The following is a 13,827-nucleotide window of genomic DNA, read 5'->3' on the forward strand; positions in this document are numbered from 1 at the left end:
GGCTATTTGTGTTTGTGTGTGTGTGATAGAAGAGTCAACCGCTTTCATGCACATCTTTCAAAATAATAGTCTAGCTTCAGAAAAAAAAACAGAATTACGTTTGTTTCTTTGACTGCACACTCCGCGACCCACTCAAAACGTTTTTGCGACCCACCAGTTGAGAAACACTGCTTTAATTAATGTTTTTTAATGACTTAAGGTTAACTAAAGAGCATGAGACGTCTTCCTGCTGGCCAGTAACGTTAACGTTATTTGGCAAATTATTTCATTCTGTAACAAACAGATTTGTATTATGCCATTGTTTTTCGATAGTGTTATTTCTTTCAGATATTAACGATGATCACTGCGTTTGTCTTACCGATTGTGGTATCGTCCTGTCAGCAATTAAGTTACAAATTGTCTATAAGCTTTTTTATGAATGTACAATGCCAGATATTGCTACGAAAAACAAGCATTTACAAAAAGAGAGAAAAAGATATCCGAAATAAGTTCGAAGCTTGTGTTTTGTAAATAAGATTAATATGTCACTAACACTAACGTTCAACTTTCCACTTTATAAACGTCCCAAAGTGTCACACTAAATTGGAAAAACGAGTCAAAAAACACGTATAATAGGTGGATCTGGCAACTAACGGAGGCTGCACCCACGCTCTCCCTCAACGTGCTCTCAAGCCCCGTTCACTGCGCTAGCTTCTCGCAGCAACATGAATTGCAAACACTCATGTGATATGAGGTGGTTTAAACGGCTAAATAATCATTCAGAGATTCATTATTTTTGAATATAAAAAAAATGACCGAGGTCCGGACCTCGGTGACCTCATAGCTGGCTACGGCCGTGATCCGAATATATAAGTTTCACTATGTAAGTTGTTGAGTCTGAACAGAGTCATAAATCACATATATCAGAACCCTCATGTCGTTCCAAACCTGTAAGACTTCATTTATCTTTAGAAAACAGTTGTTAAGATAATTTTGATAAAATCTGAGAGCTTTCTGACCCTCCATAGACAGCAACACAACTGACATGTTCAAGGCCTAGAAAGGTTGTAAGGACATTGTTAAAGGAACACTCCACTTTTTTTGGAAATAGGCTCATTCTCCAACTCCCCCCGAGTTAATAAGTTGATTTTTACCGTTTTTAAATCCATTCAGCCGTTCTCCTGTTCTGGCGATATCACTTTTAGCATAGCTTAGCATAGATCATTGAATCCTATTAGACCAATAGCATCACGTTCAAAAATGACCAACGAGTTTCGATATTTGTCCTATTTAAAACTTGACTCTTCTGCAGTTATATCGTGTACTAAGACCGGCGGAAATGCAAAGCTGCGAATTTCTAGGCTGATAAGATTAGGAACTACACTCCCATTCCGGCGTAATAGTCAAGGAAGTTTGCTGCCGTAATATGGCCGAAGCAGGCGGAGTATTATCAGAAATGAGTTCCCAGCTAGTTTAGCATTTGCACATGTGCTGCGTGGTATTACTGCTCCTGCTTCGGCCATATTACGGCAGCAAACTTCCTTGACTATTACGCCGGAATGGAAGTGTAGTTCCTAATCTTATCAGCCTAGAAAATTGAAGCTTTGCATTTCCACCGGTCTTAGTACACGATATAACTACAGAAGAGTCAAGTTTTAAATAGGACAAATATCGAAACTCGTTGGTCATTTTTGAACGTGATGCTATTGGTCTAATAGGATTCAATGATCTATGCTAAGCTATGCTAAAAGTGATATCACCAGAACAGGAGAACGGCTGAATGGATTTCAAAACGGTAAAACTCAACTTATTAACTCGGGGGGAGTTGGAGAATGAGCCTATTTCCAAAAAAAGTGGAGTGTTCCTTTAAAATAGTCCATGTGACATCAGCGGTTCAACCTCAATTTGATGAAGCTACAAGAATACTTTTGTGTGCAAAGAAAACTAAAATAATGACTTTATTTAACAAATCTCTAATGTGTTAGTCTCTGTGACGCATTCATGGCATGTGTTCAAATAAAGTCTGTGTTTTTGTTTTCTTTGCGCACAAAAAGTATTCTTTTAGCTTCATAACACCACTGAAAATATGCTCATGGACTATTTTAACAATGTCCTTACTACCTTTGTGGGCCTTGAACATGTCAGTTGTGTTGCTGTCTATGCCAGTTCGGAAAGCTCTTGGATTTCATTAAACATATCTTAATTTGTGTTCTGAAGATGAACAAACGTCTAACAGGTTTGGAAAGACATGAGGGTGAGTAATTAATGACAGAATTTTTATTTTTGGCTGAACTATCCCTTTAAACCAACCCAGACTGAATCATACTTCCCTCTAGTGTCATGTAGTGTTTACTACACACACATGCGCTGTTATAATACCCTGTCACGTTTTATAGCTAATGGGAGTCATTAGTGCAGCGAGGGCTCAGTGGAGGGTGGAAAATGAATAAGCGTCTATTAGGAGCGCCCAGCATCGGCTGACTCTTTAATGTGCGTAATGAGCAGCGGTGTGCTGGGCTCAGGCCTGTGCTCTGCCGGGTGCTGGGCTGATTAAACACTCTCAGCTGGGCTCAGTAAAGCTGCAGTCTCTGCTTGTCTGCTCCACAGGGAGGAAACGCCAACCTGCTGCTCCTGCTGAAGAGAAACAGCGAGGTAAGACAGAAGAGCATGCTTCTTTTAGAATTCAGGGTGTTATCCTTCAGCGCTTCTTGGTGCTGTAAATGACGTTTTTAGCTTGCGGAACTGACAAAGAATCAAAGTGTACTTGGATAACATGTAGAGATGATGACCACAGTTCTGTAAGGCATTTTCATTATTTCTTGAATACGTGTCAGATATCAGTTGTACAGTATATATTTTTCTATGTAACGAGTACAATTGAAGTCAAAAGTTTACATACACCTCAGGTCCCACAAATTCTTTGGTTTTTCTGCATTTTTGTGTATTAGACCCCTTTCCAACAATGACTGTATGATTTTGAGATCCATCTTTTCACACTGAGGACAACTGAGGGACTCATTTGCAACTATTACAGGAGATTGAAATGCTCACCGATGCTCCAGAAGGAAACGCAATGCATTAGGAGCTGAGGGTTGAAAACTTTTGAACAGAATGAAGATGTGTACATTTTTCTTATTTTGCCTTAATATTATATGTTTTTCATTTAGTACTGGCCTTCGGAAGCCACAGAAGATACTTACATGTTCCCCTGAAGTCAAAATAAGTTAAATTTACCCTGATCTTTAAGTTTTCAACCCTCAGCTCCTAATGCATTGCGTTTCCTTCTGGAGCATCGGTGAGCATTTCAATCTCCTGTAATGGTTGCAATAGTTGAGTCCCTCAGTTGTCCTCAGTGTGAAAAAATGGATCTCAAACAGAAAAATGCTGAAAAACCAAAGAATTTGTGGAATCTGAACTGAACTGTTTAACTGTTCAGGGCAAACAAAGGACTCATGAAGGACTATCGACTATATAAAAAAAACACAGCTATGGATCATTCAGGTAACAACACAGTATTAAGAATTAAGTGTATGTAAACTTTTGAATGGGGTAATTTTTTTTTTAATTCAACTATTATTTTGTCTTGTGGACTATATGTAAACCTCTGAAATATCTTATTCAGGTCAGTACAAAATAAGAAATAGCATGCATTTTGTATGATCCCTCTTATTTTAATAAAATAATTAACATTTTGCATATTCTGCAAGGTGTATCTAAATGTTTGACTTCAACTGTGTATACATTTAGATTCGTTTTGCTTGCTTTTTTTGAGATCAAGTCAAATGACAGTCTTTCTTGATGGCTTGTGTTTCCTGACAGCAGATCCTGACTAGTGTCACTCACCTTCATGACCTCCTGACCTCACTTCAGGTGTGTACTTTACAGACACTATTATATAAACTTAATGTTCCAAACAAGAAAAAAAAAAAGAATAAACTAATAAATCTTAACTGAATCTTAAAATGCAAAAAATGTAAATGATAATATTTAAAAATACGGTAAAAACTGTAATATTGTGAAATATTATTACAATTCAAAATAGCTAATTTTCTATTTTAATACCTTTTCAAATGTAATTTATTCCTGTGATGCAAAGCTTAATTTTCAGCATCATTACTCCAGTCTTCAGTGTCACACGACCCTTCAGAGATCATTCTAACATGCCAATTTGTTCTAAACGGTTACTATATGCATTTTGTTTACAGGCCGTAGTGCTGCAACAGGATACTTTTATTGAGGACCAGCGTCAGGCTCTGACCGAGCGCGCCCCTTCCCGTTCCTCCTCCTCTCGTCCCCCGTCTCGTCCCCCCTCGCTAGTGGAGCAGGAAAAACAGCGCAGCTTGGAGCGGCACCGACAGGAGGCCGCCGCTCTACAGCGCCAGCAGGCCGCCCACGCTGAAGAGAAGAGGCGCAAGGAAAAGGAGTGGGATGTGAAGGAGCGGGAGCTGACGGACCGGGAGGTGGTGTTACACATGAGGGAGGAGGAGATGCGAAGGAGGAACAAGGAGCTTGAGGAGGTCCAGCAAGAGCTGCTGGGAAGGAAAGAGGATTATCAGAGGGATCTAGAGAGACTGAGGGATGCTCAGAGGAGGCTGGAGAGGGAGAAGGAGCAGATGCAGAGAGAGGTGGAGAGAGTGGAGCACCTCCGCGAGGTGGAGGTGAGACTTGAACTGCACATTCAGGCAGGTTTTGTGTCTGTATATCACTCATTCACAATATTAATTCACTCAGAATGGAGAGCTGAAGGCCATCATTTTTCTTAATGCAGTATTTTATTGAAAATTCTTCTTTATTTAGCATTGAGAGCATCCAAACACGTTAGAAGTAGTTTGGAACATTTTAAGAATTTCTCAAATAACTGCGTATGACTGAGTAAAATGGGATGAATTAAGTAAAGTCTAATTTTAAACTTGAACCACTAACAGATGTTTGACTACTGAAGCGTCTTGTTCATATTTTATAGAGAGAAAATTGCACGCTAGAAAATATCACAAAATAGTGATGCAGAATTTACTTTAAAAACACTGATAATAACACTGTTAAATGTAATCATTAGCAAATTTTAAAATAAATATCAGTTCTTCATACCATACGTTTTGATGCTGACTAAAATAATTATACATAATAATATAAGTTAATATGGAAAATATGTTATACTTTAAAGGTGTTGTTTTTTGAAAGTCACCTTTATTTGATCAAAAATACAGTAAAAATGGTAAACTTGTGAAATATTATTACAATTTAAAATAAATGTTTTCTATTTTAAAAATATTTTAAAATGTAATTTATTCCTGTGATGACAGCTGAATTTTTAGCATCATTACTCCAGTCTTCAGTGTCACATGATCCTTCAGAAATTATTCTAATATGCTGATTTGATGGTCAAGAAGCATTTTTTGTAGAAACCATGGTACACAAATATTCTCTGTTGAATAGAAAACTTTTTTTCTGAAGAAAGATATACATGTATAGTCATGAAAGCCTGAATGTTAAATGTCATAGATGCATATTTACTGAGTAATCCACAGTGTTTTCACCTGATATTCAGTCAAATTTCAGGGGGGTAAAATGACTTCAGAAAGATGGCAGCATCATAAAGCTATTCTTTACACTGAGATTGGTAGGTCTGTTAGTAAAATCTGTTGACTTTAGTAATCTTTGTTGCATTATGTGCCAATGGTGACCATTCAAAAATAGGGAAACTGCACTTTTCAAGTTTTTTCTACAAAGTTTGCATGTCTGCAACTCAAAAAGTATTAAAGATATCTTAATGCCCTTTTATATATTAGGTCTTAACAAACTTTCCTTTTGGCATATATATCTTTAAGACCCTATGTGGTTTGGTTCCAGAGATATTGGAATTTGAAAATGGTTCCAGGAGTAAATCGTTAAAATGTGCACAAGATAAAATTCTAATTTGAACATTATTTCTTTTTCAGACATTGTTCTTTAAGTAAAATAAGTATCAGCTGTAAACAAAGTGACCAAATTTGGTTTTTGATCACTGAAAGCAGTGATATTTAACAGTCAGGACACAGAGACTCATTAAGATCCTCATATCTCTGGGACTGAATGATGTAGAGCCTTGAGAATTTAAGATTCCAAAAGAAAAGTTTATTAACAACTAGAATCTAAAATATTGTGATCTCTTTAACACTTCTTGAGTTATAGGCACGCAAACATTGGACAAATAATATTTATGGCACTCAGGCAGATATGTTTAATGCAGTAGGAAACACGATGCATCTCTAGTTTCACCATTATTTGTTCTTCAGATATTCCTCTTTAAAAGCAGAGTAGTATCATCATTTTGCAAACTGACCCACATTTGGTTTTTGACCACTGAAAATTTGTTCAATTTAATGATTTACTCCTGAAGCCATATTAAAATTCCAATATCTCTGGAACTGAACCATTTAAGGCCTTAAAAATAAACAAGCCAAAAAGAAACTGTGTTAAGACCCAATATCTAAAAAGACATTAAGATATCTTTAATACTTCTTGAGTTACAGGCATGCACACTTTGTAGAAAGAACTTGAAATGTACTGTTTCCCTATTTTTGATTGGTCACCATTGGCACATAGCAACAAAGATTGTTAAAGTCAACACATTAAACTAACAGAACTACCAATCTCTGAAAAAATAACATTATGATGCTGCCATCTTTCTGAAGTTATTTTTACACCCCTGTAATTTGACTCGGGTGAAAATTGCCATTTTGCTATACATGCCTATCTTTATTAAATCTTTGAAAAAATAATAGCAAAATCAAAAATTTGAGCTGGGAAAGTTTTTGAAATTTGATTGATTTGACACTGAATGACCCTATAGAATAATATTGGCTATTTATATATTACCAACCATAACATGAATAATAATAATAACAATTGGCGTATCAGTTTCTGCCATTAAGATGATAGTTTTGAATATTATTATTATTGATATATAATTAAGTCCCAAACTTCTAAAACATGAATTTGTTTTGCACCTTAACGCAACCCTTTCCCCCCCCCTTTTCATTTCTTCCAAAGGCTCGGCTTCAGCGCACACCCTCCAGCACATCAGAGGACTCCCTAAAGCTCCATAGCAGCAGCTCCATAGAGCGAGAGATCTGGGAGGGTGATTTATCGTCCAGCCCCAGAAAGAACTCTCTGTCCAGGATGGATTCCAAACAGAAGGGCCGCAGCCTCTTCTCCTTAGGTGGCAAAACTCAAAGCTTAGAGGGACAAAACCAGATCCCCACACGACTGCTTCAGCTAGCTTCATCCAAGGAGAAGAAAGACAAAAAGAAAAAGAAGAGCAAGAACCAGCCTCCTCAGGATGCAGGTAAACACAGTGAACTCTCTCTCTCTTAAACACACACACACACACACACACACTAATTCAATAGAGATAATGATAAAGAATTGATTCAATTAGCCTGCAAACCACAACCGCCGTATTCGTTCTGACTGGAATTGGTAACAAGTTCTCTGTCGCAGAGCGTCACACATTTCTAGGAGGAAGGGGTTTGCTTTGGAAGGAATTGACCCTTCGCAAAACTCATCCTCCCGCAGTGAAAAAAAAAAAACATTGTGTAGAAAAGAGGAAACTGACAACACATGGTAAAAACAAGGTCTCAGGTTTAAACGTTGTCATTTTTTAAGAAATTGAAACAATAAATACCATTTTGTGGCTGTTTAATGCGTTTGTGACTAGTGCTAGGGAAAGTAATGCAATATTGAGTTGCTCCCTAAAAAAGTAACGTTACTTTTTATGGAAAGTAATGCGTTGTTACTTTTGCGTTACTTTTTAAAACCTGGGAAGGGCTTGCTTGTTTGTTTTTAATATAAAAAGTTCTTTTTTTGGCAAATGTGAAAGCCTTTTTACACCAAATGCCTCAGACTTAGAAAAGTAAATTCACGTCTGTACAGTAGACTGCAGAAGAAAAAATGTCAACTCATCCGCAATAAAAAAAAAGGAAAACAAATGTTAGATTATGTTAAGTTAATTTTTGCTTATTAGTATGGATGAATTTGATCATCAAAGGATGGCAGCGATGATATCGGTAAATAAAATGGGATTAAATACATAAAGGATATTTGTATTATTTAACATTGAATTATTGCAAGTTTGCATTGAATTTAACTGTTTTTATTCATTTTGAGGAATACTTTATCTGTTTGTTTTTTTACTGTATCTGACAGTTTCTCTCAACATGGGGACAGCTTTTAATTAATAAATTGGTTGGAAAAAGTAACTGGCGTTAATTATTTGGAAAAGTAACTCAGATATTTTCTTGTCAATTAAAAAGTAATTCGTTATTTTACTAGTTACTTGGAAAAAGTAATATTATTACGTAACTTGCGTTACTTGGTCGTGACAGATCACTAAGATTCCTTAAAACACAAATGAACATAAATGGATATCAGAGTGTATTTTATTTCAACCGTAGAAAGACGTCAATACACAATTTAGTCCGTGAAAGTTAATCTACTCTTGTGTCTGATTTGTTTGTCGGGCATAAAGGTGGATTCTGCGTTCTGATTGGTCAGATCGCCTGTCAATCATGATGTTTGCGAAGGGTCAATTGACGTTTGCTGATCTGAGCTGTGTGTTATGTTTCATTCTCAAGTGTTTGTTACGCTAAAAAATGTGTCTGTTTTTAATTGTGGTTCAGTGTAAATGAACCTTCTCCTCAAATCTTGCTGTTTCTTTGTCTCCAGCATCACATTTGCTGCCCCTGACAGAGCCTTCAGTGGACGGAGAGATCTTCTTCTGCTGATTTACCCATCATCCCTTCTGTCCACATCATTCCCTCTCATGGACTCATGTAGGAAGTCACCCAAAGAGCCCTTTTCATGTTTCGGCAATCTTTCTACTATATAATAAATCTCACAAAACATGCCCAGGTCATGTTACACCCCGAAATCAAAAGAAAAATGAGAAATTATATTTTGCCTAACCCAAAAATAGGATTGTTTTTATTTTTGTCACATTATTTTAATAACAATTTAGCCCTCAAAGTCTCTTTACCATAATGTATAAATAGTAGTAATATATTCTTTCAATTCTAAAGTATTTATATACTATGGTAAATGTTTTACTGCTTTCAAAGTGTTTTTATTACAGTAGTGTTTGCTGTAATTAAGTTTGCGCTATCACAGAAATGAGACTCACCATTGAGAATAATAAGAATTATTAGTGCCGTCAAACGATTAATTGCGATTAATCGCATGCAAAATTTAAGTTTTTGTTTACAAAATTTAACTGTGTGTACCGTGTATATTTATTATGTATATAAAAATACACACACACATGTAAATATTAAGGAAAAATGTTTTTTATATATATATGAAAAATATTTATATAATAACAATTATATGAATATAAATGTATTCATGTAAATATTTCTAAAAGATACTGTATGCGTTTATTTATTCATAATAAATATACACGGTATACAAACATTTGGATGCGATTAATCACGATTAATTGTTTGACAGCACTATTAATTTTCATTAAAAGAAAACTCATGATGTATAATCGATTAATTGCGATTAATCGCATCCATAATGTATAAATATATATTATATATTTTTCTTAAATATATACACGTTTTATGTATACATATAAACATATGCAGTACATACACATTTATGCCAACACAAACTTATTTTGGATGTGATTAATCGCGATTAATCGATTTGCCAGTACTAATATATATAACGTCTTAGATTTGCACTTGCTTTTAAATATATTCCAGACAAAATCCCTCTGTCTGTACATTATTAAAATGTACAATGTATATAAATTTATACTTTTCAAATACTCATTTACAAACAAAATGTGCCACCAAAATGTTTAAAAATGCAAAATGGGGTTTGCTGCTCCCCCTATTGGCCAACTTTTTAGGCTGAAAAACTATTTCAGCTTATTGTGCACAAGAAAGACAACTTAAATTGTTAAACTCAGCTTAAAATTTAATCACAGTTTTAACATTTAAAGGGATCTGGGGAGAGAGGCGGTTTTACCATTTTCCCAGTGTTTTCTATTTTCGGTTTTCGAAAGACTCCCATCTTTGAAATGCCACGGAGCACTTTAAACACCATTCACACGTTGCCCTTGTCCCGAAAATGACAATCAATTTTTCATTAGCATTCCAAAGATAAAGCCCTAAGGACAGTTTATGGAGGCCATTGTATAACATACCACGGCATTTCATGCTAGTTAGAGATTCTCTAATCCGTCTGCGTTGAATACTTCAATGACTTTAGCAGGACGGATGAGCTGTAAATACTGTATGAACTGTAGGGATATTTAAAGCAACCTGCTGGACAGGTAAAAGAGATAAACATTCATGCAGGATAGTGTACCTCACCTATACATCCACCCTTGTGTATCAAAAGCATCATATCTAAATATCAATAATAATACATTCAACACTGTTTTTGCACTCAAAGTGTCCACCTATTTCATCACACATAAATATTCACCTTACAATCCTACAGGATGTTCTGTTGGCCTGATTTTGTTCGGAGTTATTTATTGTTCTATAAAGTCTCATTTGTTCACCTGCGCTGACTTGATTCCACCATGAGGGGGCAGCAGAGAAGCGTTTTATAGTTGAAGGCTCCTCTGTGGATTTACATAACCTCTCAGTGATGTCAGAGGAGACACAGTGACGCAGTGCAGGATTTATTATTTCTTCACATGCACAAAGGGAATCATTGGTTCGTCATTTGAGGAAAACGGTGCCTATGGCCTTACAGAACTGTCAGCGACACTTTTGTCCTCAGGAACAAACAGGAAAAACTTAATCCGGGCGGTATACTGTTGCCGCGTCTCTCACGTAAACATAAACTGAAGTTGCTTAGCCTTAAAGAAATGATGGTGTGCACTAATATATAACCCAGCATTTTCTCAGGAGAGTATAGGTTAGTTTTATCATCTATGTTTTGACAGTAAGGTTTCAGTTGTACATTGAGGTACATATGTTTTCTTGCTTAAAAAAGGAATAGTTAATATGTAAATATTTTGTGTAACATGTTTAAATGTAAAATTCTGGAAATGTTGTGATTTAATTTTGTAAAACGTGTTTTGTGAGACGTTGAGGCTTTATTTATCACTGACCGACCCTTTTGTCTTGAAGCAGAAGACGCAATATTCCTCACATTAAAAGCTATTGCAATTTTTTTTGGCTTGCGTTGTTTGTTTTAATCTGTTGATTGAACTGTAGGTTATTGTACATTTCATTCAGATTCACCGGACAAATACATCAAGGTTACCTTTTGCTTTTAAAAAGATTAAAGCATTTATTTAAAAAACTGCCACTGTATAAAGACTCACATATAAGTGGAACCTTTGATCTGTCGTCTTCATGCAGTCTGCAGTATGACTCCACTAACTTCTGGTGATGGACGGAGATTAGGTAGGAGGTGGGTCCCTCATCTTCATCATCATCACATTTTAAACATACTAGAAAAAAAAGAAGAATTCACATCAGTTTCACAGATGAAGCAGGGTTTGAGAAGATGCTACAATTTTTTTTGACAACTTCTGAACAAATTATTGAGACAAATGAAGGTGTTTCTTAATGTTTAAGATAACATGTCAGAATTGAATAACATACCCAGAAAGCACTGGTATTTATTTCCAAGTAATATTTAAGCAATTTTAAGTTTTTTTTTTTTATCATTAAAATAAAAAACAGCACCTCAATCATTAAGAAAAAGATTGTCATATGCCTTAAGAAACTTGGTATTCTTGTTATCATCAAGCAAAATCTCTGCAAGAAAGATATCAAATCTAGGTAAGATATTGAGAAATTTGGATTTATGAATAAAAAATGTACAATGCAAAAAAATAAATAAAAATAAGTTAGATCAAAAAAAGAAGAAATTTTGGAGTTTGTTGGATAAACGTTATGCAAAATCTTAAAATTGTATCTCTCAGATGTTTTAGAAACGCAAACATTTTCAGGGTGTAACCATGCTTTTTTCCAATGTATCCAGTCAACAAATATGTAGAGAAAAATTTACATCCATAGGGGATGTATAATGTAACATTCGCTTTATAAACCTACTGTTACATTTTTTTTTTTATCCAGAAGACAAACTCCAACACATCCAATAAAAGTTTGGGCATAGTTGTGTTCCTCCGATTAAAGCAAAGGTATGTTTTAAATGGAGAATACAGCCTAGTGCACACCTCAAAAGGCCCGTAGTGACATCTTAATCCCGGAGGTGACTTAATTTCGGAGGGCAAAGTCCGATTCATTTCCGCGAACCGGTTGTTTTTGGACAGTTCGGCTCGTTGAACCGGTTCAAAAAGCCGACAATGAAACAATGATATCACTATGCTTCTCTTTTCGAACAACTCATTGTCATGTTGCATCAATAAAACATTCAAATTAAGCCAATTTATGAACTCATTGATTTCTCTTAAACATTATCTGCAAGCACAATAAGCTGTAGTGAAATTTCTTTACATCTTTGGACAGAAAGGTTTTTGCAGGTTTTAATAAAATATTAATATATGCAATAATCTTAATAAGCGTATTTCCAGTAACGTTTCGTGCCTTGCCCAGTATTGTCAACTAACTCATCAATATCTTTGCTCCGTAATCCTCAGCAAACTTCGACAGTTGGTTTAACCGGCTTTTTCGTTTATTTATTTATTTAGATTAGATTAACTTTATTAATCCCTGATGGGAAATTAAATTGAGCACTCGGTAACTCTCGGCACACTTCGACAGTTGGTCGAACCGGCTTCATTCGGTTCGTTTTTTTTTTTTTTTTGAGTCGGACGTGCTACTTCGGCTGTGCGTCCTGCGTCAATAACCCGAAACTTTTGTGAACCTGGTCGACCGAAATTCCTGAGAACAGACTCAAAAGAACGATTCGTTCAAGACCCGAACACCACTAGTGAGTATTAGCAGCGAATTTAAGTTCTGTGAAGAGTTTGTTTCAGTATATAACAATTTGATACTGTTTTGTGATATCAACGTTTCAGATATCAACATCAAGCACCCGCATGTTGGTTAACTGTTTGAAGTTGGTAATTTTAGCTAGCAATGAAAGAAAGCTTCTCTGAATCATTTAGACCTGCTTTGTAAAATTATTACCATTTTCGAGGTACTAGAAACACCACAGGCTGGTGGCACCTGCTGCTGGTAAAAGATGTAAATGTAACAAAAACTTAGACCAAGCACGTATAACAACCTACGAGTGTAAAAAGTATGAATAGGCTACTCGTTTACTGAAATCACGTGAAACAAGCTCTGAATTACTCCAAACTGAAGATTTGAATGTTCAAACTGTACAGGTTTTATTTATTCATTTTTATATGTATAGACCTTTTTCCTGAGTAAACGATGAGCGCCGCCATTACGAATTCTAACAGATTGAATGCTTTTCTGTTCCGGTTTCCATAGGAACCCATTCAAATAGCGTCCATCTGTTTTTAATGTAGCTACCTTCCGCTGCTTCGTGTCATCTACAAACTCATTAAAGTGAGGCACTGACAAATGACGGTCATTGCGACATTGCCAAGTGATGGCGCTATGGAGCCATGTGCTTTTTAAAAACATTTTAATAGGTTTAACATTAGTTTATTAGCTCGGAATATACCCTAATTTGACTAGAAACAATGCAGACCGGAAATGCAAAGCATTCTTTCAGTTAAGAGTCGGACTTACTTCCGTGTTCAGGAAAAACGTCTATACAATCGCTAGGACCCATTTCTTAATTATTGGTCACTATGAATCGTTTTCCATTGCTTTGCCACAAAATACAAGCCTCTTCAGGCAAATTGTTTACATACTCTTTTTAAAAATGCAAGTTTAAAACAAATAATATGTAATGAAG

At 35.8% G+C, this 13,827-nt stretch overlaps 1 protein-coding gene across 2 annotated transcripts in view; it reads left to right on the forward strand.

Annotated features, from left to right (window-relative positions):
- LOC141331381 (A-kinase anchor protein 13-like) overlaps positions 1-11,154 on the forward strand; it is a 36,135-nt gene extending 24,981 nt beyond the window's left edge. Inside the window, exons 21-25 of one of the 2 annotated variants that reach the window (XM_073836423.1) lie at positions 2,587-2,631; positions 3,799-3,849; positions 4,185-4,637; positions 7,012-7,306; positions 8,686-11,154. In XM_073836423.1, coding sequence (XP_073692524.1) covers positions 2,587-2,631; positions 3,799-3,849; positions 4,185-4,637; positions 7,012-7,306; positions 8,686-8,744 — 903 coding nt within the window. In that variant the 3' untranslated portion in view covers positions 8,745-11,154. The remainder of the gene's footprint in view (positions 1-2,586; positions 2,632-3,798; positions 3,850-4,184; positions 4,638-7,011; positions 7,307-8,685) is intronic. The other variant, XM_073836424.1, reaches the window with a different exon arrangement.
- The last annotated feature ends 2,673 nt before the right edge of the window (positions 11,155-13,827 follow it).

Source organism: Garra rufa, chromosome 3 (assembly GCF_049309525.1).
Source record: "Garra rufa chromosome 3, GarRuf1.0, whole genome shotgun sequence".
Lineage (NCBI taxonomy): Eukaryota > Metazoa > Chordata > Actinopteri > Cypriniformes > Cyprinidae > Garra > Garra rufa.